Genomic DNA, 27,833 nt, shown 5'->3' with positions numbered 1-27,833 from the left:
TTACATTGTGCTAAATTTTGCATATTTTATCACTTTAATGTGGGATTGTGAATGGCTTTACAGAAAGTTCTTTCTCATTCTTTTTAGATTATTGTTAAATATAAGGAATTATTTTGCTGCTAGAAGCAAGCACTCTACCTTATACATGTTTATTTACAACATAAGAGAACAGTTCAAACAATCCTCATCTTAAAGCATGATTTAAAACGATCCCATATTCCATTTAGATGCCACCCAGATACAAAATACACGCATATCTTACCTATGTCTTAGGTGGTGAAATTATGATCTCATGTATTATTTGCCTTTATCTTCCTGACAATGGACAGAATTCTCCACAACTAGTGTGCTCTTAATTCTTAAGTGTTGTGGACACGTCATGTACAAAGGTCAATTAGACTACCATTTAACTAAATGTTCAGTACTGCTTTGGCTACTCTATTTTTTTTAAACAACCACCTGAACATGACTGAAATTCAGGAGTGCAGCTTCACATGGCTGTGTAGAGGAAGTTGTACATGAGTGAAATCAACACAGTTTGTTCTTTTGACGAGATGAATCAGCCTGAAGAGTCTTAATCCAATTTCTTAGGCTTTCGATTCTTCCATGTTACAATCCCTATGAAGGTACCTGAAAAAATAAAGGTAAATTTGATCACTAGTGTAAACTGAGAAAGGGAGAGCAGCAGAAAATAAAGACATTTTGAATTTAAATTTGAAGCGGTGCAATCAGGTCACACACACACACACACACACACACACACACACACACACACACACACACACACACACACACACACACACTTTTCAGATTATTAGGTGAATCCAACATTTACATTTGTCATTTTCTAGCAATCTAGTAAAGATTTTGTGGTTCAGTCTCATTTGCTCCCTTGTCCAGCATGAATTAACATGGTTGTACTATTCAATTTGATGAATAACAGTAGATATTGTGGTGTTTTTGTTACCGTGTAATATTGTTTGCTTTACTTACCAACAAATAGTAAGAGTATTAATGCTGCGACACCAGGAAGTATGACTGAATATTCTCGTGGAAGAAAATAGCTGTGGATCACATGGTCACTGTCTACGAAAGGCTGGAACATGGGCAGAAGAGACTGCATCAATTTTTGATCACTTGAATATTTTTTTCAGTAGCATATGAAACATGGGTGTCTAAAAAAAACACTTACCAAGACTATGACCCAAATAGTGTAATATGTGAACAGTAACAGACTAAAGCCAACAAGTCCAAAGCCAACAGCCTGATCTGCTCCAGTTGCCTGTAAATAAATAGTTCTTCAAATTACATTTAATAAGTCTCATTATTAAATGTTGATATATATATTTAAAAAAAAAGAGTGGTGTAGGGATGATGTTAAAACACGGAAGACTCATAAGTAAAATAAGGTCCGACTCTAGTAAATACAACTTGACTATACTTAAACGTACACTGCCCACACCATACGTTTTTATTTAGTTGGTTTAATTTAAAAAACAAAACAAAAAGACTTGGCTTCAAACTTTCAAGTATCGTCAAATTATGTTGACCGTCCACGGGCCGTATTTCACTCATAAAAAAGAAAAGGAAAAACTACAAACCCATTGGAAAATCTCAATAGAATGTTATGACGTCTCTATACACATTTATGGTGTTTATTAAGTGTATATCTACTGTAAGAATATCTGCGGCAGGGCACATTATGCATTCAGCAGCTGTCATAAAGCAGTGAACAAATAGAAAATATTGAAGTTGAACAAGAAAACGAACAAATAACTATTTTTGTATTAGTGAATTGTGTTGACATGCTACGAACAGTGTGAACCTTGTAGTTTATTCATCCCAGTAGAAGGCTAGACAGTTAACAACTAGAAACAACACCGCGGACTATAAAGAGTTATGTTATTACAAATGAAAACGACAGACATCACACTTAAACCCCTTTTCAGTTCATCTTACCATTATGGACGTACCACTTCCGCATGCGACCAACTTTTATGAAATCTACTTCCGAGTTCCGACTAACACCGGAAGTCGTGCTAGGGAAATGTTTTTTTTTTTTTTACATCTCACGGTGGTATTTTTTTTTATTGTTACACATTACCACACGGGGACGCTCAAAGACAAATTATTACTGGTAAGAAGCTTAGAGCCAGTGCTAGAAAAGCGTCTCTCAAGCCGTATGTACATTAATTTTTTTATTTATTTAAATATATTTTGTGGCAGAGAGAGGTATTGTTATAACACAGGATAAGTTGTAACTCGTTATTTGATGAGCTAATTGATGCCAAATGAACTAAATGTTAGAGAAACTAAATGAATTTACTCTAATTCAAAGAATAAGCTAAATGGGACAGTTTGGAGACATATTTAGTTTAAGCTTCAATTTACTAGCAAATTAAACTGTTCATTTTCGTCCATTTGGACACATTATTTGTGCTGGTAATGAGACAAAAAATACACAATTAACATCATACATCATTCATAATAGCTCGATGCTGTTAAATAAGTCACACAAACAAAGATATCCAACATTATATTTATTTCCCAAAAATAATACATATAGACAACCTTACCTGACAGTTACATTAAAGAAAGCAACATTCACATTTGAGTGTAGAAATATAGTTCTGGTCCCTTGTTAGAAAGTATTCTCTCCATGCATAAAACCAAACATGAGACCAAGAAAACTTTGGAGCAACACATCATTGCTTATGTGTGATCTTAAAATATAAATATTTGTCACATTCAGAAAAATAAATTCATTTCCATAGTACTTTAGTGGTAAATTAATATGTTATATATTTTTGAAGAAATCTCCAGAATATAATTTTTCTTATTAATGTTGCTGTTATGAAAGGAATAGTTCACCCTAAAATATATCATAATTTACTCTCCTTTAACCTGTACAAGTTTCTTTCTTCTGTTAAACACAAACAAATATATTCAAATGAATGTCAGTAACCAAACAGTTGATGGTCCCCATTGACTTCCATAGTATTTTCTTTCCTACTATGGAAATCAATTGCTCAACTGTCCAACCATCAACTGTCTGGTTACCAGCATTCTTTAAAATATATTTTCATTTGTGTTCAACAGAAGAAACTCATATAGGTTTGGAACAGGTTAAGGGAGAGTAAATACAGACAGTCTTTCATTTTAGGGTGAACTATTCCTTTAGTTATTTTCACTATTTTCATTCCTTTAGAATATTGATGTTATCATAAAATGCTTTCTGTAAGTGCATAGCTTTCATTCTTTATGATAAAGTAGAAATGTAGATCAACATTTTGGAGATTGTGTGAGTGACATTAGTTAGTCTTCAGTATTTAAGTGCCGTTGTAGTGTATGTTACATATATATATATATATATATATTTATTTATATATATATATATATATATATATATATATATATATATATATATATATATATATATATATATATATATATATATATATATATATATATATATATATATATAAAGTTTTCAGTATCCTGGAGCCTGTGCCACTCAGTGTAGTTCATAAATGTATATGTTTAGCTGGATTCTATTTGGTCTTTTTAATTCTTTCCTTTAAAATGACAAAAAACAGTATAATGATTTACATGAATGAACATGTGTCAACTGAACTACCTCATTTTTAAAGAAAACAAGGGATCCAGATTACTGAAATTTATAATAAATGACATCATCCGTCTCGCTAACATTAACTTTTGCATATAGATCCCAGTCAGCTCCCTGCAACAGCTTCTTAAATAGATCAAGTACACACATGCACGCACGCACACACACACACTTCTAGATTAGAAAGATCACAGAATACAGTCAATTATGACTAAAAACATTAACATTATAAACGTCTTTGTTAGAGAAAGAGAGAGAAGAAGAAAGAGAACAATAATCACAGCTGGTCATTATTACATTTTACATCAAGGTTGAGAGGGAAAAAATCCTGCCAAAAGAAAAGAGGTTCAAATGAACCAGCCTGCTGGTTCGAAAATACAGAAATGGCAGGATAGAGTTCTTGTTCTTAGTTGCTAATAGAGTAGACAAGAGGTACAAAGAGTAAACAACAAAAACAAATAGATACGGTTTTCAGTGTCTTTAGAAAATCCCTTTATACTAGGTCATTAGAAACATCCAGAACACTAAGCTTTATCAAGGCCGCAAAACTAATATATATTTTTCCCTTTCAAAGTTAGTGTTACTTTAAATTTCCAGGAGTATTAATCCTGCAGAGAAGCAGCTGGACCATGCCACAGACTCATGTGTTAGTTTAAAATGGCATGAATAATTATAATAAAAAAGTTAATTCATATAAATGTAAAACTTTTAAATGTAACCTCTATATTATACTAGTGAACAGTGATTCTGTTTAAGCAGATACTTTTAAGCCACTGGACATGTAAAATATATAAGGGCCAATTCCCTGAACAAACTCAAAAAATGGGCTTTCACAAAACAACAGGCCCACATTGCACTTTTCTCTCAACTGACAAAAAGTGTGCGAAATGAGTTTTAAAAAAAACTCACAATGTCAGTTTTTAATGTGGTGAATGCTCTCAGATCAACTGAGAAAGATTCATGTCCATGAATAGCTCATTAGATGACAAACAAGCAGTACATGACAGAAAAACAAAGTTCTCTGTTTGACTGTCATGTCTATTGTACACCGTTTTCTAGAGCACACCAGGTGCGGGTCAGAAACACAGACGCAGTTGCCAAGGACAGACGTGTGACTATGAGTCACCGTCTCTGATCTCGCTCTGCAAACAATGCAATTATTCAGTTGCGACAACAAGGACTCGACAAACCGTTTGCTCTTGTTTCTGAATACAGGATCTCACTAGAATACGAGTCATTCGAACATTTTGATAGTGACCCTAGCGAGGGAATGCCACAAACAGCTTGGCTGTTGTGTAGTGCGCACCGCAGTGCTGTCACGTGAATATTTGAGGCTGAAGCCAGCAGCAAAGTGAAACATTTTGTGAAACCAAAATACTGACAGACTTGGGGCAATTTTACTGAAAGAGAAAGAGAAAGAGAAAGAGAGGGGGGCAGTACAGTATATTTCTGTATTTTATGTTCACCAGTCCTGCTGGAACATATGTAAGCAAACCATTGTCCAGCTCTGACAAACAAGCACAAGTGTTGAGATACTGAAAATGGTTATTGTGGGGGGAATGACCTAACCGTTTTCTCTGCCTCAGACATATTTGTATGGCCAGCCATACATGATTTCAGGCACATTAACCAATGTTTACCACAGGCCAATTGGCTGGTTATTGACTACACTGTATTATTAGAATGTACGTGGGGGCAGATTTGAGTGGTTTTAGTGGTATATAATAGGGGTTTGAAATGCATCACAAAAAAATTAGATATAAAATCATCCCTTTTTAAAATATTAAATAATATCTGAAAATCAATTACATTTTGAATATAACATTGAACAGAATTTCTGTCTAAATCTCTCGGACTGCCCTCTTTCACAGTGTTAGACTGAAGTTCCCACCGTGCCTCACTTCTTAAGGCATTTCAAGTAGTTTGTACTCTCCGAATCCGCTGTAAAATGTTTATGATAATTAACTCTTAATCATAGAACAATTCATGTAAAAAATGCGTTGTGATTTATGAAAATGTGTTACGGTTGTAATATCCAAGTAATATGTTAGCCCTATAAGAGGAGCATGTTGTGAAGTCAGTTGCCAACTCTGACATACGGTCCATGTCTTGCTCTCTCCATCATTTAAAAATAAAAACAACATGTGGCTGTGTGAAAGAGTGACCGCCACGGCCTCAGGAATCTAATGGCTCTCAATCACCACCGGTTCAAAAACGCCTGCAGACACCCTGCCAAAGAATAAAAGAACGATATCACGCATGAATCATGATACTGAATCGTAACAGTACAAATAATACAGTTATTTAAATTGTAACAGATTGCAATATTACTGTTTTTTTCTGTTTTTTCTTTGAAAAATATTTGCAGCCTTGATGAACAAGAGCCCAAAATTGAATGATAGTTTAAGTAATAAATCAATAAATCAATTCTTACTAGACTTTTCTACATTTACAACTCTAAATTAAAAGACATATAAAATAGCACCAGTTTACCTGTTGACAAGCTGGATGCCACTTAAGGCCGTGGTACCATCTCTACTGATAAACAGTGTTAAATTGCTGTCTGTGAGAGAAAGAGTGACAGAATGATTAGCTTCAGAGACGTGAAGGCTTCACGAGTGAGTAACACCCTTACACATACGTATCGGTATTGTCTCAGTGTTGAATGTAAATAAACCGGCTAAAGAGGAGTTAATGGTGCTAAACATTTAATACTACTAAATTGCTTCAACGCACCTTCATTGTTGCTGACATCTGCAAAGTTCTGACTCTGCACAATCTTCTCCACAATATCATCTGCGTCGATTCGTGTGTCGTCCACCCATGTGGGATGGCTCTCCACAGAGTCCTTCTTTCTCCTGTGTAGATATACAGATACTTCTTATCTTCCAGATAAGCTCAGTCACGTTGTACTTTGTGTTTAAGCTTTATCCCATTTCAGCTTGTGCAGTTGAACATAAGACAACAAAATGATTTTGAGTGCTTTGGTGAAGTTAAGCGAGTGTTGACAGTGACTCCCTACCTTGAGGGTCTGTTTGGGGGCAAAGCAGGGCGAGGGGGACGCGGGGGCCTTTCAGGTTTCACCAGCTCTTTCTCCGGCTCTACGGGGCTCTCGATAGCTGTAGACGTGCCTCCTGATGTGTTGCTGCTGCTGGTGGAGGTGTTCCGCCGGTGCTGGGACAGATCTGTCAGGCTGGAGGAGTGAGAGTGTTCTGTGCTGTAGCCTGAGCGAAAGACAAACACATCCCACAAATCAGTCCATGAGTAACTAAGCAGGGGTGCGTTTCCCAAAACCATAGTTGTTAACTATGTTAGTAACTTTGTTGGTTGCAATGCAATTTCCCATTGCCAACCAACTAAGTTGCTAACAGGTTAGCAACTATGGTTTTGGGAAATGCACCCCAGTTCTTTTCAACATAGTAGTATTGTGAAAGACAATGTGCAAATGAAAAGTAAAACTCTCAAATGTAAAAAAGGGTTCTAAATCTTTTTATGGTTCAAATGAATGTATTAGAATGTATACAGAATTTAATTTTCACTTTCATGTATCAACCCCTCAAGTTTTGACCAATAAGTACACAAAAATGTAAAGCAATTAATACTTTTATTCAACAAGCATACATTTAAAAATGATCAAGTGACCGTAAAGACGTTTTTAATGTTACAATTTATTTTTTATTTTATTTTTTAAAAACAAACACTATTCTTTTGATTTTCTCATTTTATCAAAGAATATTTAGGGGGGGAAATGATCACTGTTTCCACAAATATATAAAGTGTATAATAATATTAAACATTTTGCTAGATACATTTTCACTTGAAGGAAGTGAGTGTCCTTTTTATTTTTAAATGCATACACTACCGTTCAAAAGTTTTTTTTTTTAATATTTTTTAAAAGAAGACTCTTATGCTCAAGGGTTCAAAAATGCAGTAATAAATTATTACAATTTAAAAGTAAAATAATAGTCATGTATTCCTGTGGTGTAAAAGCTGAATTTTCAGCAGTCAATACTCCAGTCTTTAGTGTCTTAAACATGTTTTTATTATAATCAATTTTGAAAATCTCTATTACTGCTCTTGTGTCCTGTATTATAAATTCCTAAAAATTCTATTCAATTAGAAGTCTAAACAATTAAATGTAAAGATAGGAGTGTAGTTTGAAGTTAATGTTTTTATACTGTAATCAGCTATAATCTGTACCTGATGTTCTTTTGATCGTGCCCTGAGTCCCACCTGAGATTTTGCTCTGTTGGCTGGCAAAGCTGGAGTTGCGAGAGTGTCCCGTGTGGAACACTTCATCTGGACTGGACAGGTTCTCCTCCAATCCCTCATTAAGGCCTCCTGAAAACAAACAGCTTCAGGTGAGTACCATTTATTTATAAAGTACAAAATATAGAACATAGAGTATAACATGTCCAAGATAGACCTTATAAAATCAAAATAACATAATAAAACTCCACATTTTTAATACAATTACAAATGTAAAGCATTTATCTACTTGTTGACGTTCTCCACCATTTCAGAAGATGTGTTGCTCATACCCGAGTTGTTCACAGGGGGCCTGGTTTTGACTGATCGGCGAGTGCTGCCGCCCAGGGATGCTGCGGAGTGGTCGGCGGTGCCCTCTCCCTTGCGGTCCAGCTGCAAAGAAGGGTCCTGCCCAGCCATGGCAATGGTCTTAGCTGTGCTCACAGGCCTGAGGAAGATGAGAAAGACAACTTAAGAAGATGTCATCAAGGAGCAGTAAGTGCATGTGTTCTCTAAATTGCCTAAAATAAAGGAGCGGTGCTATGCTGAGCTATGCTGATCAAAAATCACACTTCTAACTAAATTTACATGACATTTTTAGTCATTTGTGATTTAATGGATAAGGATTAAGGATAAGGAATTGTAAAAATATTTCTACACACAATTTCTACCTAATAAAATATTTTAGCGTTTGACATAACTAGAAATCAAGCATAATCTTAATAAGAATGCCATGCCAGGTCTAGAAATCACGCTTTTAAAATTCTTCCAGGAGTTTCAAGGTTCTTCAAAGAAAAGAAAAACTGTGGTTGAAGGGGGTGATTTAAACTAAGAAATATAATCGCTTTAGTGTACAAATCTTGTTTTCCCTTATTTGAAATCATTTTAAACCATCTTGAGAAGTTTTCTGAGGGTCACTAGTGGGCTCTGGCCCCCTGGGAGAGAGCTACTGAACTAGACAGTTATTTTTGTGCGACACACTCACGTTTTAAAGCAGGGATCTCCAGAGAGGAGAGTCATGCCAATGGTAACCTGGGAAGAGAGATGAAAATATTAAATAATAAAAGAGTTAAGTATAAAATCATACGTTTCATAGTAACAGATTTTGATAGTAAAGCATACTGCCTGTGGGAATCTTCAAATGAATTCTAGATTAAAATGAGCCCAAATTACAAAATATCTATGATTAAATGTTATCTGTTGATTTTTTTACTTCACATTTTCCCTCCTGACATGTCTAAGAGACAGTGAGTCAGTCAGCCTGTCATTACAGGGTTTGACCAGTCACGTCGCCCACACAGTGTACTGGTTTTAGATGACGCTGTTTGTGGTGAGGACAGTGCTTCTGCTGTCTCCTTTTAAAATAGACTCCAAAGGTGCTAAGAATAACGCAGAAAAAGAGGTTCCTGGCCTTTCAAGATAACAAGTGTAGTGCTTTTGGTGCCTGGCTTCTGCCTGAGTGTTAGAGGCCCATCATGTTTACATGTTTAGAGTCACTCCTGAAATGAGAGAAGGACATATACACAAACAGGGACACACTCACCTTAAGTATGGAGTTGTCCTGCCTAGTGTTCTTGGTGTCATAGCCCTCCAGTATACAGCAGCGAACAGTGGAGCCTGAACCAGCAAACTCCGCCAAGTTGAGGTCAGCAAAGCCCAGCTGGAGAGACAAAACCAGTACTTTAGCCATACAAAAAAGAAAGCTCTGAACTCTCCCAAACAGGTTTTCAAGAGAGTTCTCCAGTATTTCCCCACATGGCAATAGGAATAAGTCAGGACATAAATCTAGGGGCTTCACTGTTTTTTCTTCTAGACTAGACTTGTTTATTTAGGGTACTTTTTATTCAGAATAAAAAATAAGACAATCAAAGTCTTTTGAGCTGTAGAAGCATGAAGTCTAGTCTAGGGAAGAAAGATAGGAAAGGGTTAACTTTTAAGAGCACTCTTATATAACTACAGGCATGTGAAGTTGGCAGAGTCACTCATGCATGAAATCCCTCTCTGATTCTGACTCGATAAAGGTTTCTCCAACACTACTGGAAGGCATTCTTGTTGTTATCTTCATACGTTTCCCTGCAATCTCCCTTTCTCATTCCATGTTCTCATTACAATGTTCTTCGAAAAATTCTATTAACCTTGGCTAATGATATAACAGTAGCTGATATAATTCTTCTTTCCATTTCATTTATTGGATGAATACCCTACACAGTCAGCACTGATGCACGTGACCAGCTGGCCTTTAAAAATCATTGATGTGTGATATTACAGCAAGGGATAAAGGGACTAATGCAAGGTCACACACAATATTTTTTACACATCCGATATTTATATACAGTATTGTTCAAAATAATAGCAGTACAATGTGACTAACCAGAATAATCAAGGTTTTTCGTATATTTTTTTATTGCTACGTGGCAAACAAGTTACCAGTAGGTTCAGTAGATTCTCAGAAAACAAACAAGACCCAGCATTCATGATATGCACGCTCTTAAGGCTGTGCAATTGGGCAATTAGTTGAAAGGGGTGTGTTCAAAAAAATAGCAGTGTGGCATTCAATCACTGAGGTCATCAATTTTGTGAAGAAACAGGTGTGAATCAGGTGGCCCCTATTTAAGGATGAAGACAACACTTGTTGAACATGCATTTGAAAGCTGAGGAAAATGGGTCGTTCAAGACATTGTTCAGAAGAACAGCGTACTTTGATTAAAAAGTTGATTAGAGAGGGGAAAACCTATAAAGAGGTGCAAAAAATGATAGGCTGTTCAGCTAAAATGATCTCCAATGCCTTAAAATGGAGAGCAAAACCAGAGAGACGTGGAAGAAAACGGAAGACAACCATCAAAATGGATAGAAGAATAACCAGAATGGCAAAGGCTCAGCCAATGATCACCTCCAGGATGATCAAAGACAGTCTGGAGTTACCTGTAAGTACTGTGACAGTTAGAAGACGTCTGTGTGAAGCTAATCTATTTTCAAGAATCCCCCGCAAAGTCCCTCTGTTAAAAAAAAGGCATGTGCAGAAGAGGTTACAATTTGCCAAAGAACACATCAACTGGCCTAAAGAGAAATGGAGGAACATTTTGTGGACTGATGAGAGTAAAATTGTTCTTTTTGGGTCCAAGGGCCACAGGCAGTTTGTGAGACGACCCCCAAACTCTGAATTCAAGCCACAGTACACAGTGAAGACAGTGAAGCATGGAGGTGCAAGCATCATGATATGGGCATGTTTCTCCTACTATGGTGTTGGGCCTATTTATTGCATACCAGGGATCATGGATCAGTTTGCATATGTTAAAATACTTGAAGAGGTCATGTTGCCCTATGCTGAAGAGGACATGCCCTTGAAACGGTTGTTTCAACAAGACAATGACCCAAAACACACTAGTAAACGGGCAAAGTCTTGGTTCCAAACCAACAAAATTAATGTTATGGAGTGGCCAGCCCAATCTCCAGACCTTAATCCAATTGAGAACTTGTGGGGTGATATCAAAAATGCTGTTTCTGAAGCAAAACCAAGAAATGTGAATGAATTGTGGAATGTTGTTAAAGAATCATGGAGTGGAATAACAGCTGAGAGGTGCCACAAGTTGGTTGACTCCATGCCACACAGATGTCAAGCAGTTTTAAAAAACTGTGGTCATACAACTAAATATTACTTTAGTGATTCACAGGATTGCTAAATCCCAGAAAAAAAATGTTTGTACAAAATAGTTTTGAGTTTGTACAGTCAAAGGTAGACACTGCTATTTTTTTGAACACACCCCTTTCAACTAATTGCCCAATTGCACAGCCTTAAGAGCGTGCATATCATGAATGCTGGGTCTTGTTTGTTTTCTGAGAATCTACTGAACCTACTGGTAACTTGTTTGCCACGTAGCAATAAAAAATATACTAAAAACCTTGATTATTCTGGTTAGTCACATTGTACTGCTATTATTTTGAACAAGACTGTATATACACTTTTTTTTTACTGGCCATGAAACTATTTTGTATACATTTTTATACATATTTTATGTTTCAAGTTATATTTTTTAAGTACAGAATACCATTTTATATGAACCTTTATGTTAAACGCCGACTTTGATTTAAAAATGTAAAAAATAGATTTTGAAAAACCCACATTTATTCACAAAGTTCTAAAGGAATTACAATGCTTGCATATATAATCACTTAAAGAGATAGTTTGCCATAAAAATAATATAGCACTTGAATACTAAAGAAGATATTTTAACCAAACAGTTGACGGTAATCCCAGAAAACTGTATACCTGGTTAAAAGGCAGAAGAGACTGACACATAAGGGTACTTTCCCATCTTCACACAGATCTCTACATGTGATTGTGCCATTTCTTATCTATATTTGCTGTTCCACTGCTACATTTAGCACATAACATTTCCTCTGTGACTGGCACACTTCTCCTTCCTATAAATGATTGCTGTCCTTAAAAGGGTTGTGTGGTTTATTCTAAACAATGCTGGTTTTCTGTACTCTTTCTGAGATTGACAATTACTAAGTGATTTCAGGATTCACAAACATTTGCATTGATCAAATTCCTGTTAACTCATCTCAGCTCATGTCAATGTACTGTAGCAATTAAATATCTGCCATAGCAAAGGTTGCCTTTACTTCATCTTAAAGGTCATATCCACCCCCTCCTTCCTGTTTCTCCCTCATTCCTGGTTACCTCCATAGAGTTGACCTCCCTCATTCCCAGCTTTTGCAACGTCAGCATACTGTTTTGACAAACTGCTCCCATTCAGGATGTAAGCGAAAAGTAAATGCAGAGAAAAGGACATGGATGCACACTCCCAAACAAAACACCCTCCTGTAACTCATTACAAACATAAACGTGTCAAACATGTTTCTCTCTGCAGTAATTTGGCCATGATAATCTTAACCACCAATCGCAATGTCACATGCCCAAACAACCAGCAGCACTGCTATGAGTGACTTCTTCACACTAACACAAAGTGCTCCATATAAATATATATTTATACACCGATCAGGCATAACATTATGTCGAGGCATTAACTCCACTAAAACCTTGAAGCTGTAAGTTGTGAAGTGGGGCCTCCATGGATTGGACTTGTTTGTTCAGCACATCCCAAATATGCTCGATTGGATTGAGATCTGGGGAATTTCAATTCAACATCTCAAACTCGTTGTGCTCCTCAAATCATTCCTGAACCATTTGTGGGAAGGCGCATTATCCTGTTTAAAGAGGCCACAGCCACCAGGGAATACCATTTCTATGAAAAGGTGTACATGGTCTGCAACAATGCTTAGGTAGTTGGTATGTGTCAAAGTCTGGATGCAGGACCCAATGTTTTCCAGCAGAACATTGAGCATCACACTGCCTCTGCCGTCTTGCCTTCTTCCCATAGTGCATCCTGGTGCCATGTCTTCTCCAGGTAAGCATCAGACATGCACCTGACTATCCATGTGATGTTAAAGAAAATGTGACTTATTAGACCAGGCCACATTCTTCCATTGCTCTGTGGTATAGTTGTGATGCTCATGTGCACAATGTTAGTGTGCTTTCTGCAGTGGACAGGCGTCAGCATGGACACCGAGACTGGCCTGGGGCTATGCAGCCCCATATGCAACAAACTGCGATGCACTTCTGACACCTTTCTATCAGATCCATCATTAACTTCTTGAGCAATTCGAGCTACAGTAGCTTGTTTGTTTGATAGGACTAAACGGGTCACCCCACGTCCATCACTGAGCCTTGGCTGAAAAGATAATCAGTGTTATTAACTGGACATAATCTTATGTCTCATCAGTGTATATTCAAAAGTTTGGAGTCAGTATTTAATTTTTAAAAACAAATTAATATATATATATATATATATATATATATATATATATATATATATATATATATATATATATATATATATATATATATATATATATATATATATACATACATACATATATATTTTTTCACTATGGGTGATTGTTTATGGATTGTGTCAAATCCTTTGTTTGTTGACACAAGAGAAATGGTCTGCCTGTGTCAGAATTTCCTCTGATTGCTAAAAATATAGGTTCAGCTTTTGGTCTATTACCACTGAATGCTTGAATGTATTGTACAATTAATGTAGGGTGGTGCAAGCAATGCCTGATAACTGTGTGGTTTAGAGATTCTCAAGGTGTGGAAACACATGTCCAGACCAGATCACAGAATCCCTAAAACTAACCTCCCACTGCATTTCACCATTTATATGTGCTTATGTAGTATTTCCTGTACATGTGGTGTCCTGAGTTTCTCAGAGTACAGTATGCAAACTTGTGTGTATATGCATGTGACATTACAAGAGCTTTGTGTTTATAAACATATACAACCTCCAGAAAAAAAACAGACCTTCTGACTAGCGGAGCGTGAGAAAGAAATCTGTGATGTTTCCTTAGAGTCAGTTCATGGGGAAGAAACTATCATATGGAGTGAAAGAAAGAAAAAAGAGAAAAAGGGATGAGGAGAAATCTCTTACCTTTGAAAAAGTCTTTCCACCTTTAAGTTCCTGCAAGGAAAACAGAGAAAGAGAAAAGGAGTTTATTTGTTATGTTATATGTTTGTCATTGGTGTGGTGACACTATGAGGCAAATGGAGTGAAGGGTAATGAGAGCAAAGGAAACCACGAGACAGCAGATTCTCTGTATGGAGTAAAGCAAACATCAGAACTCACGGAATAGCTCCACAATCTGATTTTTATTCAGGATAAGAGTGTTTCTTCAACCACGAGCACTTTTATGTCCCGGAGGGATTTTTTATTAAAATCAACAAATTTCAAGTTCATATTAAATTATTTTATCCAATCATTTTTCTATAATTTTTGCTTCAAATGCCTTTGTATAAATTGTAATGAAAGTGAATTATAAAAATTGGTAATTGTTTTTAAACACTATGACAATGATGATAATGTAACCAAAGACTTAAATAAATAAACCAATTCCATATCTACTGTGAGAAAATAAATGACATACATTTTTACACAAATTAGTTCTTCAAATGTGCAACAACCAACAATTTTAGCCCAAATAAAGTATTATCCCAAGTTATTGTAATTAGTTACCAAGAAGTCAAAAGTGTCACTGATGTGATGGATAGAAAAAATTAGCAGAATATGTTTATCTTCAAATATTGTGAACATTTTTTAACTGTGTATTTAGTATACACAAAATGCTGGCAGAAAAAAATATTTTGGCTAATAAGCCATTATTATTATTTTTGCAGAGCTGTAAAGAAAAGTTATTGTTGAGACTGAGAGTGCTACTGTTCTAAGATCTCTGTTTGTTAGTGTGTGTGTGTGTGTGTGTGTGTGTGTGTGTGTGTGTGTGTGTGTGTGTGTGTGTGTGTGTGTGTGTGTGTGTGTGTGTGAGAGAGAGACTAACCTTACGCACAGACACTCTGCAAATACAGGGATCCAGGACCCCCATGGCAGGACTGGCACTCATCTTACACACAAAGGAGAACTTCTTTCGCCAGCGAACACAGTTCTCCTGAACCTCCTCCCTATAGAGAAACACAGATAGAGAATGAGTTACCATCATTATAAATCTCCGTCCGTCGTTATAAACCAGCCAGTGGAATATTACTGTGAAGACCACAGATAAAACAAAGAACACAATGAACTCTGTGATGATTAACAAATGGACAACATTGTCAGTTTGGATGAGTTTTCAGAAAGTTCACAGGGTAAGAGGTCACTATGAAAGTCTGGTCATGCTGACAGGTTTCTGCAATCTATCCAATGGTACTAATCACGCCTCACCATGACCGTCCATCTGTGCGAAATAACAGAACTTTGCACAGGAAACGAGAATGTTAAAGAATCAGATTAGAACCCAGCTGAGCTTTCAGTCACAAAAACATAGCTAGACTGTGGCAGTAGCAATCATAAAAGAGTCTGTACAGTAAGAAATGCCAAAGGAAACTTTACCATTCTCATCCTTTCGTCTCTGCAGACCTCTTTGATGAAAGTGGGTCAGCGTGTTCTCCCTTCACTTTCTGTTATATTCCCTCTCATCATCCTCCATTTCAGCATCTTTTTTGCATTACACCACTCTCTTACATCCCCACCACTTTCATAAACTCTCTCTCAAGGCTTCATAGTAAAGGTTTTTCTTTCTTTTTCTAATTGTTAACAGGAAATATTTTTAATTTGTACGATAACACATATTGTGTTGCTCTTAAATGCACAAAGACACTAAAAATTAAAGCTGTAACAGACAAATAAACGGTAACACTTTACAGTAATTTGTAAGGTTTCCTTTGTCAACACTATTCATGTAACAACTACATTAGTTGAAGTACATGAACAATACTTCTACAGCATTTCTTAATCTTGTTTTATGGTAATCTCAACATTCAGTAATACATGCTAATCTATGTATAATATATGTACTAATTATACTAATTTACTAATTCAAGATCAAATTAGTTACTGCTCTGTGAACTAACATGAAAAATAAACTTTTTAAGTAACTAAACAAAGGTAAAATATGCTGTAAACGAATATATACTTTATCTCATCTATATTTAATATACCCTGCAAAAATGAGAAGACAGTAGATCTTCTGTAGATTCACCTGGGAAGTATTTGGTCGCAGTGGTGGGGCCCTTTGCATGATTTTCAATTTAGAAGGAACATTATTTCGCTCCTAATATGGAGACTACAATCGCAAAACCAAGCACTGTTGTGTCTGTCTAACTAGATAAAGCTGACTAAGGACTGTTTCCACACGGTTATCCTTCATATTGTACTGTGCCTGGAGTCAGATTTGATGGCCTCCTCGAGTCCTTTATTTACCCTGGGCTTTTTGCCAAGGCATCTGTTCCTGATATCCGCCAGCGTGCCAGGGAAAATGAGAGCGGATAACGGCACATCCATTACCCGAGTGTGACCCTGAACGGGCCGGCCCTCCACCAGTACCACACACCAACTGTTGATGGCCTACAGGCCATGTTTGACTCAGCCAGATATGTCTGATGAGAATGATTGACTTGCATCCCAAACTAAATAGTTAGTAATCGAACTGAAAAGTCTGTCCCATTTCAAAGCAGATTGTGAACACAAACTAATCCGACTTTTTAGCTCATTTTACACAGTGAATAGGAGGAAGACTTCCAAACTCACTCCAGATGACAGACACACAGTTCTTTCAGAGTCTGAGTCACATCCCATGGCTTTGTTCTTTTGAGTGAGAAAGTGTTTCCTTCCTGTTCTCTGAGCAACATCAGAGATTCACAAGTTCCTCTGAAACCCTCGTGCACCTGTCAGCTCACAGCTGGAGGATGACGCAAAGATCACATCAAGACTTTACAGGTGGTCTGAAGATCAAAAGACACCAGAAAATAGCATTTTCATCCTTAAAGAACCACTGAAGTGCCTTGAAACACGTAGCATTATTCAATGTATTGGCGTAATTTCCACCGAAACAGGTAGCCAAGGCAGAACATATCAAACAGCTCCTCCCCCTTTTTACAAATAGCCAATTGCTTTTTGTTTATGTCACAGGTCAGCCAGAGCGATCATGTCTTCAGTATCATGAACCCAGACTTCATTCATCCCAATGGAATGTAGCCTATTTATACTGTCAGAATCATACCATATCCCCTATATAGCGCACTACGTAGAAAATAGTAAATATCTGACCAAACGACCAAGCTGCAGCTTCAGCATCGATTTGTAAAGTAGGGGATGCTTTAGATTCCAGAGAGCATTTGATTGGACAGAAAACCTGATGCGACGCTGAACTGCGGAGTGATGTATTTAAAATCATTGATCCATATTGGCGGAAGTGAGAGACTTCTTTTTTTAACGGTTATATCTTCGAAGCGGAAATTTTGTCTGTTTTGGAGCACACTACCTTATTGATAACATTAAGACACATTAATACTAAAAACCAAAAACATTTTTTTTTTAAATAACAAACCTCACAGAAAAAGCATGGATGATCACAAATGAACTTTGTGATATATTGTGGTATGATGAAATCAGGGAGAGTTCACAGATTAGCTGAATGTTACACTCTACTTGATATTTTACATCCTGCTCCTTCAAGTTCAGTCTTTTGCCATACATGCAATTGGTAGTTCACGAAAGCTCTGTGGTAAAGCATGACTGGACAAAACTATAGCGTTATTCAGTCATGGAAATCCATGGGCCATGGGCTTCCTCAGGAATTCCTAACGGGTTTTAAGAAAAGCGGCTTAAGTCAATTTATGAGTAACAACGTATATGGTTATTAATTCCTGAAAAGACTTTGAAGTTTTGTTCTACAACATAAATTAAACATTGTCAGACTGCTTTGAAAACGATATAAAACAAAAGTTAAGACGTTATCATTTTGATGAATGTCCCTTGTTTAAAGTGCCTGTCCCATTCATTAAGCACATAAATTAATTCAAATAAATCAATAAATACACACACACAAAATTTAGCTACCAAACTACAATTTAAAAGGCGCATAAGCCTAGTGAACATCAAACAGATAGAGATAGAGAGGGGGGGGGGGGGGGGAAGCCACTCCAAAACTGTTGTAACTAACCACATGAGATGGGAGAGATAATCTATTGTATGAGCAAGCAATAATGCCACAATGAAAACATTTAACGTGACGTGTGCAAATAATAAAAATTCCATCTTTGCGCAATTGGGTGACAAAGTTATGATGGAAACTTTTGACAAATTTGAAAAAACTCACTAACTCACTCTACAGATAAACTATTTCTGTATTAAAATATAATGGGATGGTGTGACAGAGTGGTTAAACATCACAACTGGTAGGTTTGAATCACATAAGGGATTATCTGTGAGCTATTACTGCTGCGCCCTTGGGGAAGGCAGTGAACCCTTGCTCCAGTAGGACTGTCCAAATACACACACACACACACACAAATCAATGCTGATAAAAGGGCTGCTATATTACCATATATATATCACCACAATATCTGGCACATGAAACTGTGGTATAATGAATAACAACTGACTTCATATCATGTTTGGTAACTGCCATAATATCATAAAATATAATCATGTGACCCTTCTTAGTCATAATTGTAATCAAATGATAGCAAGCTCATTAACGTGTAAACCCTCATAGACCTCATTAGAGTTTAATAAACAAGGATGAGTTCTCTCTGGACTCACATCCCAATGCCAAAACAATGAATCGGTTGCTCTTGTTATGAAGATGTGAAATCATCAGTGTCATCAGTATCTGGAGTTAAGGGTCTGGTTTCACAGCTTTTATTTCAGATGAAGCTTCATGTCACACACTTGGTTCCTCTAAGACGAGTCCACATCTTTCATAGGCTTTCTAAAGACATTTTGAATTACCAATGTAATATAATATTCATGGCATTATTATTGCTCATACTTGGAGGGGTAGCGATTCGAACAAACCCTAACCAACTAACTTGGCTTAAATGACACCTCTAATTGTGCAGATAAGAAGAGGTTTGCATTTCTAAGCAACTAGACTTACAATTTCCCAATAGTGTATGATAAATACAGACAAAACACAGCGATCTATCACCCGTCGTAATGCGATGCCAGACGCGTCACAAGTGGTTTTTTGCTAGCCTGATGCAGTTATAATTTTCAAGTACAGCGCCACGTTGTTTTACGTAGCAAATGCACTTGCGCCCATCTGTTTGCCCATGGCCGTGCTGGTCTAAAACCGAGGTGTGTGTTCACTTCAACAGACTTGGTGTGGGCTCTTTTGAATTGGGCCAAATATGGCAAAGCTCTAGAAACCACACAGAACATCTTAGCGATTGCAAAGCATCACATTAAAAGTCACTGTGAATAACTAAAAATTAGCATATGTGCTAAACTAATGCACAGGCAAGAGGCACTCACGTTCTTTAGAAATTAAAAAGAGGAACCTCAAATTCATCTTATACAAAAGGATTGCTGCTTCAGTATTTTGCCTGTGAAACTAAAGGTGTAAATTGCAGCGAACTGGCTGGAAAGGTGTTCATCAGATCAGATGACAGTCCCATAACTTGTCTAGTTTATGATGTATTAAAAAGGCAGGGTGGTGCAATTTTACAGTGGGCTAACTGACCTTGACAGAGTAAACACAAAGAAAGAGGCAAAGACGACACAAAGAAACTGTTGATCATCAGTCTTGATACTTTTAGCTTTAGGGTGCATCATAAACCACTTAATATTACCGCAATATCTAGAAACATGCCCATGCAAAATATCCTTTGTCCCACATGTGGATATGTGGAATGAAGTTTAGAAAGAGTGGAAATTCAATTACATAAGCTCTGTTTGCTTGGTATGTATACACATGAAAGTAAACAAAGAAAACAGCTAATATGTTTGCTTAGTCCATTTGAAAAGGGCACTCTATCATTCAAGAGCATGGGGTCAATAGGCTAAATGTTTTTTTAAAGAAATGTATTTAGAAAGGAAAATTAAAGTAATAAGGGTTTAAATTGTTACGAATATCATATAATTGTTGCTATCATAAGAATAAACAATATTTTAAATAAATATATTAAAATAGAAAAGTGTTATTTTAAAATGTAATATTTCACTCTGTTTTTACTGTATTTTCGATCAAATAAATGCAGCCTTGGTGAGTATAAAAAAGAAAAACATTAAAAATGTGTATAAACCTCCACACTTATAAACGGTGGTGTGTAAATTGCTGCACTAATATAAAAATGTTTGTCTTTGATGCGGCTGTAATTAAACAGTAAGCCAATTCTTCAAGAGAAAGTCATTTTAATGAAATCCCCTGGATATCTCTCTCTCTCTCTCTCTCTCTCTCTCTCTCTCTCTCTCTCTCTCTCTCTCTCTCTCTCTCTCACACACACACACTGTAAATGTACAGTTAGTCTCCAATGTTACATAAGGCCCTTCCCACAGGTGTGCCGTGTCACTGAAAGAGTCATTCTTACATAACCTGGACTTCTGGTTTTTCTGCCGCTCATAAATGATAACTGATTACACTAAAGCTCACTCATGTGAGTGCCATTGAGAGACATTCAAGAGGCATTAGCAAACAGAAACAGAGCAAACACACAAATCTCTCTTTTTTCAGCCTGTCTTGTATTTCAAACTTGTAAAAACTTCAGCAAACACTTGAAAGCATGTAGACAGGTGCAAACAGGCTCAGGCTTTTGACATGACGAGACACAGCAGAGGAAGTCAGACACCTGCATGTGAAGAGCATGTCAAGGTAAACATAATGTAAATAATAGCTCACAGCTATTACAGCGTCTCATGCCACAAGTTTTGCATATTTTTAACACGCATTTTTTAACTCCTTGAATAGCTGTTTTTGACCACATCAAAGCCCCACCCCCTTCACAAGAAACACATCTGATTTGTGTTAGGCGAACCTAAAACTCCAAAATTACACAAGGATCCCGTAAGGAGGATTAGTTCATTAGTGATTCTGGCAAGATGCTTTTGAAAACATGTGCTTTTGAGCATTCTTATTCAGTAAACACTGGGATTTTGTGCTCTTATAATGGAGAGGTTCAAAGACCCATCTACAGTTTCTTCAGTTTGTGTGTCCCTAACGTCCAATTATACAGTTAGTGAAAGTTTCTGGCAGAAAGATAGACATTTCATTTCATAATTTTGTCTTCCCACCCTCTCTCTAACCCTTAGAATTAAACAGGCTGTTTTTGCTACTGCAAATTTAAGTCATAAATGTTAATGTGTAAGTGATTTGTGTTAAGACTGGATAACCTCTGCATGTAAGGCTCTCCTCACATTGCTGAAAAAAAAATTGACAAAGCTCTTAAAAGACAGTGATGGAGGAAAAAATGAGTTTTGCATTCACTTGCAAATCTTTTACATTTCCCCAAGAAACTCTGCAGACTTTTGTGTTGTTTGAAAGCGAATGCCAAATATCTTGGAGGATCACAAAGCTTTTGTGAGTATCTTGGAGGAATGCAAAACTTTTGCGAACGAATGTCCCTATTGGGGCTCTAAAACTAATCAAATTCTCCTGTGCTCAACTTAGTTTAAATAAATCAGTGGACTTGGCAGGTATTTCTGAAAGTTTAATAGCCTACATTGAACACTTTCATATCAAAAGAGCAAGAAGAATCCTGATTTCCATGATATGTCCCCTTTAACTGTAAAAGGACGTTCATGGTCAAAGCACATCTGTGTAAAATCTGTAACCGAGATCTGAGAGGCATTCCTCATCTGGATCAGGGAGAACAGGAATGACGAAGGAGGGAATTAGAGGGATGAAAATATGAGTCATGCACAACATACAATCACATGCACATGTATGCTCACATGCTTCCATTAAATACAGACACACCTATAGTAAAGGGGGAGAGAAATAACAGAGCATATGGCATGAGGACTGTGTAACATAAACTAAAGGAAAAATAAACAACATGATCCACTTCACTGATATACACGTTATTAAGTTGCACTGAGGTCATGTTAGCTGCGGAAAAGAACAATGGATGTGACGTGGATGTGTGGTTTTAGGTGAGCTCACCACTAGGGTCTATACTGAGAACAAAAGATAGATATATTGACAAGATATGCTTGAACACTTTCCATATATGGAAACACAGAGCTCTGGGTAATGAGACTGAGATGTCCGTGTCCATGTCTAAGAGCAATGTTACAAGCAGCTAAGCAACAAGCCCCAGTTAGTCTAGCACAGTAATAATAGAGTGTTAGTATTAATGGGTCAAGTGTTAAGGTTAAGGTATTTTCTCGAAAATGGTTAGACTGAGTTAGGCAGGTCAAGGTAAAGGTCAGTGAAAGTGATTTTGTACCTCTTTGGGATGGCGCCAAGTTCATTTATAGAATGCAAGCTTCTAGAGGGTACATTGAAAAGCTATTGTTTAAAGTCACCATGAAATATATATATATATATATATATATATATATATATATATATATATATATATATATATATATATATATATATTTATATTATTTTTATGGAATATTGCAGCATTTATTATAAATAAATTATCCATGCGCACTGTTATTTTTTTAATGAATCTGCCCTCGTAATCTTTAATAAAAATAATTTCACATCCCTCTTGCAACGACATGGACAAAATCAAGCCCTGCTCTACATTTTTTCACTCTGATAACTGTCACTATGATCGGAACTTCCGTTTCATACTGATTTGAAAGGAACATTTCAGTGAAAGTACAGTAAGAAATGTATTTCAATTAATCCTAAAATGGCCCTGATATGTCACTAGACGTTACTAGACGTAAAAGTTGTTGTTGCAGCCCTCAACTGATGTTGATGTTGACATGTTGTGTTTTGGCCTGAAGCTCCGCCCTCTCCACCTATCTACCAATCACGAAGTCAGTAGTGTTTCGGCATCCGGGTTGCCAGCTCTGCTCTAGTTACCACAGCTGCAGATACAAACGTTCCTGCTGGATCCTGCAGCCTATCTGGCAACCTCGAGTCGGGGGGAGGGGGAGAGGGGAGACACTGCTCTTCAGTCATTTGAAAGGGATTGCAGTACCAGTTTTGGCCACAATCTTACATACACTTCCTTTAATGTATGGGGGAGCTGGAATATGGACCAATGAGATTTCATATGGCAAACATATCACGAGTCAGTCACACCTGCTAGGACCTGACTTTAATGAGGTGAAAAGCATTTTCCAGGCCCTTGGCTTGTCAGGAACTGGTCGATGAGACCCCACTACTTGATTTATTAGCTATGGCTAGGGTTCAATGCCGCTGAAAATTGAGTTCAACATTCCAAAAACTGTCTGTTTTGTTGCAGCATGTGGGACACGAACACGTGCTGCATCTTAAAACGTGACCGATTCAAGATTATCAGCCCTAATGAATTATTCATGGTTCTCTCCATCATGTTGAAAAACTAGATGAGAGAGAATAAAAAGAGAGAAAGTGATGTGAGGCACTGGAGTGGCTGATATCTATATTTCATAACTCTGCAGAGCTCATTAGCTTAGTGGAGCATCTAGTGCCGCGGTGTCAAACACATAGAAGAGGAAAATCTAAACATAAAACAACAACAAAAAACTGCAATCAGAAAAAAAATTCTGAATACTATAAAAACAGTTATATCTTGTGAAATAATATTACAATTAAAGGAGCCATAAAATGCATTTCAGATCTTTATTTTATGTTTCTGGAGGTTATCTTATTGTTTGTGATAAAAAAAATCTAATATTTGTAAAACCAATAATTTTCCCTTCTCATTTTCACACACTGTAAAGAACACAAAGTATCAAGGGTGTTACATCTGACCTTATTGCATATGCATTTGTAGGAGTTATTGCATATGCAAGTGCAAGGTGATTGACTAAGGTTTGAGCTCATCAATGTACTGGTGTTTGCGCCATTATTTACCCTCCCAAAAAAAGCATGTCTTAAACCAGATGCTAATTGGTAGATTGCGTTGGTTATTATGGAAATTATCTGGCTGTGTCTGTGTTCTTTAATTTGCAAGTTGTCAGTAGATCATGCGCATAACTTTTCACTTCCAGGGGCACTTTTTTGGAATTGTGCTCTCATTTTAAAAAGGGAGAAAACTAACATTTGTATTTTAAACCGGGGAAATAGCTTTGTGGTATGACCGTTGCAGTATATTGAATGACCATATTATGACACCTTAAAAATTACAGTTTCCTATTCTAATATATTTTCAAATGTATTCCTGTGTTGACGAAGCTGAATTTTCAGCAGTTATTACTCCAGTCGTCAGAAATCATTCTCATATGCTGACTTTTGGAAACATTTTTTATTGTTATCAATGCTGAAAACAATATTTCTGGAAATGTGATACAGAATAACAGTTCAAAAGAACAGCGTTTATTTGAAGTAGTTTTTTTTGTTTTGTTTTTTCACATTATTCGTGTCTTTGCTGCCCCTTTTGATGTAATGCAGAATAAATAATAAAGTACTAATTTACTTTACGTATGTATGCTAGTAGATATTGTAACATCTCTTTCAAGTAATAATTGTAACAAGTCTTTAATAATGGGACTTTTGTAGCTTATTCATTTTTTTTATTTATTTTTTATTCTACATAACCTCATGGAGTATAAGTTGTGTGTAAGAGTGAGGTATGACATAGTCTTGGAGTTAACACAAAAACAACATTCCAGATGTTCCAGGAAAAGCGTCAATCCTCTCCCAGAGTAAAGACTACTATGTAAAGGTCATCCCTCGCTAACACTGACTGTCCACCTCCCTCTAGAAACATTCTGCTGATCTGGGAGATTATTGATGCTGTTGCATGTGTTTTAAACAAAGACTATGGCAGAGCAAATAAAACACTTTTGATTGAGTGTGGATCATATGTGGATGTTTAGATACATCCAATTTGGTGACAGCAGTGGAATTAGCTTTGTAAGCCTAGCGTTTGCTCTGAAATCACCTTGATGTCTTACATCTTTGCCCTTTAACACAGGGACGGCTTTTCAAATTCATCTGGATAATATGTATTATTGGTTGTGCCCTTTCAGCAGACTCAACTGTAGCCCCAAGACAAGAGTAATTCTAAGCCCATCTTTTTAGACAGACAACTGGTGTCAAACCTCATTCTCCTGTAGATACACACAAACATCAGGATCAGAAGCATTATTGTTGTACAACAAGTACCTGTGTGTGTGTGTGTGTGTGTGTGTGTGTGTGTGTGTGTGTGTGTGTGTGTGTGTGTGTGTGTGTGTGTGTGTGTGTGTGTGTGTGTGTGTGTGTGTGTGTGTGTGTGTGTGTGTGTGTGTGTGTGTGTGTGTGTGTGTGTAAAGAACTGTATATGCTGTAGGGTGGGAGTGTCTATTGTCAGGATGTAGGCGTTACGGAAGCTCATTTGATTACAGGATGCATCATGAAACCCAGTGAAACAGAAAAAGTTTTATGTTAATTATATGTAATTGAGGTAGGGAAATGATTAAAGAGGACCTGATGCTGCTACTATAGTTACTGTACAGAATATGGGCCAGATTTACTAACTTGCACCAGCGCAAACCCTCTTTTGCAATTTAAAAACTACACTTAGGATTTACTAAAGATGCACAGTGATAAATTAGCGATGAAAAGGCACGGACAGGGTTATTTTTGTGGCTGACCTTATGGCATATGCAAATGTATGAGGGGGTATTTAAATGAATCACGCACGGGGATTTACAAAGGTTTGCGCTCATAAATTACTGGTGTTTTGCGCCATTGTTTACCGCCCTCCAAAAAAGCACGTCTTAAACCAGGCACTAACGGGTAGACTGCATTGGTCATTATGGAAATGATGCGGCTGTGTCTGTGTGCTTTAATTTACATGTCGTCAGTAGATCACGCTCATAACTGTCCACTCCCATCTGCGCATTCATGGAATTGCGCTCTCACGCTAATTTCTGGCCCTGTGATTTAGATTTTTATGTCAGATGGGATGACAACAGTAGCCTACTTGAACCACCAACTGTTATTTTACTCAGAGGACTTCTTATTTATTTTGACCTTTGGCACTACTGTGTAGGAAAAATAAAAACTGTATACAACAAAATCACAGACATAGCTAACCGACAGGATCAGATTACTCAGAATAACTCTGAGTTAGCTGAAAAATAGTAATTTTCTCCATAATTCTACACTTCTGCCTTTTTTGAATAGGATGGGATTAAGATCAAAACCTCTGTTTAGGAAACCTAACCTCCTTCGTAAAAACTAGTTCCAATCTCAATAGGATCTGCACAGCGCTACCGTCCAAAAGTTTTGGGATCTGTATGATTTGTTTTATGTTTTTGTCTCATGCTCACCAAGGCTGTATTTCTTTGATTAAAATAAAGCAACAACAGTAATATCAAGGTCAAAAAATGTAGGTTTTACTATCCTTATGCAGGTATCAGGTACCCGAAATGAAGGTTTTTCCTGCACCACACACACGCAAACCAGATTAAATCAATCTACCGAGTAGTTGCACAGAAGGATCTGCTTTTTATTGCATCATGTAACAAGCTCTTGTTGCTGAGATTTGGGTGTACCTGTGGTAGGGGATGGGGACCAAGAAGAGAATGGTGGTTTTGTAATGCAAACCAGCCCTTAGAGATTCCTGTGATGTTGACATCTTACAGGTCCAGGCAGTGACACAAAACTACCAGAAACTTCTCTCTCAATGCTGCCATTCAATACCGCTTGAGGTTTAGGACTGACAACCAAAAACAAATCTCTTTTTAGTGTACTAATGATCTTAAACAAGTTCTAACTAATGTCTAAGCCTTCAGTGTTCAGTCATACAAAAAAGCAGGATAAATCGACCTGCCTGAGGGTACAAAGATGGTTTCATATAGATAAATTGATCTGCCAAAATGTCTGCCAAGGGACTAGGGAGAGTTCACTGTGGCCGCGTAGGTGGAACTCAAATCCTTCTCAAAATTGATAGACAACCCATTCACATTTCAGTAAAAAAGGAAAGCAGTTTGTGGATATTTATGCAGTGCAAATGTTAATACATTGATGCAATCAGCTGATCTAATGAACTTACTTACTTGCATTGAACTTGATTAGTTCATTAACCTTCTGACATCTAATTCAATAAAACAGTATGCATTGTCTCTGATCACACACACATACAAAAACACACAAAGTGTGTTTGTTGAGTTATTAACAGATTCTGTTGCTCAATTAAATTAAAGTAAGGACTTTACTTAATCAGTCGCTAAACCTTAGACCTGAACACGAAGTAAAAAATACCAATTCAAAAGCAGTTTTTCATATTATATTGGATTACAAAAATGTTATAATTTCAAACACATAACAAAAGTCATGTGCATTTTGACTCCAAAAACGGATGCGTGCTGAAAAGCTGTTGACAACTCTCATTAACATGAGCCTTGCAGAAGATGATGGAGACAGAAGCTCTAGTCCAAAACCTCTGTGAGCAACCTACTGCCTTCTAAGACAGCATCTTAAAATCATGAAAGCAAATGTGAACAATTTGGGACAATCTGCATAC

General features: G+C 36.9%; 2 protein-coding genes across 3 annotated transcripts in view; both read right to left on the bottom strand.

Annotated features, from left to right (window-relative positions):
- Positions 1-5: 5 nt before the first annotated feature.
- Positions 6-2,035, bottom strand: dpm2 (dolichyl-phosphate mannosyltransferase subunit 2, regulatory). The gene is made up of 4 exons (XM_067440154.1): positions 1,960-2,035; positions 1,193-1,282; positions 994-1,096; positions 6-630 (listed from the first exon to the last, which is right to left on the bottom strand). Exons 1-4 carry the CDS (start codon positions 1,960-1,962, stop codon positions 575-577), a joined length of 252 nt encoding a protein of 83 aa, XP_067296255.1. The 5' UTR covers positions 1,963-2,035; the 3' UTR covers positions 6-574.
- Positions 2,036-3,545: 1,510 nt separating this feature from the next.
- Positions 3,546-27,833, bottom strand: part of eeig1b (estrogen-induced osteoclastogenesis regulator 1b) — a 40,263-nt gene continuing 15,975 nt past the window's right edge. The window contains exons 4-13 of one of the 2 annotated variants that reach the window (XM_067438770.1): positions 15,275-15,395; positions 14,374-14,403; positions 9,420-9,536; positions 8,862-8,908; positions 8,170-8,324; positions 7,829-7,969; positions 6,651-6,852; positions 6,365-6,486; positions 6,122-6,191; positions 3,546-5,857 (exon numbers count right to left, since the gene is read on the bottom strand). In XM_067438770.1, coding sequence (XP_067294871.1) covers positions 5,812-5,857; positions 6,122-6,191; positions 6,365-6,486; positions 6,651-6,852; positions 7,829-7,969; positions 8,170-8,324; positions 8,862-8,908; positions 9,420-9,536; positions 14,374-14,403; positions 15,275-15,395 — 1,051 coding nt within the window. In that variant the 3' untranslated portion in view covers positions 3,546-5,811. The remainder of the gene's footprint in view (positions 5,858-6,121; positions 6,192-6,364; positions 6,487-6,650; positions 6,853-7,828; positions 7,970-8,169; positions 8,325-8,861; positions 8,909-9,419; positions 9,537-14,373; positions 14,404-15,274; positions 15,396-27,833) is intronic. The other variant, XM_067438771.1, reaches the window with a different exon arrangement.

The sequence above is a fragment of the Pseudorasbora parva genome, chromosome 3 (assembly GCF_024679245.1).
Source record: "Pseudorasbora parva isolate DD20220531a chromosome 3, ASM2467924v1, whole genome shotgun sequence".
NCBI lineage: Eukaryota > Metazoa > Chordata > Actinopteri > Cypriniformes > Gobionidae > Pseudorasbora > Pseudorasbora parva.
The sequence above is the reverse complement of the archived record's forward strand: the minus strand, read 5'-3'. Positions and strand labels throughout refer to the sequence as shown.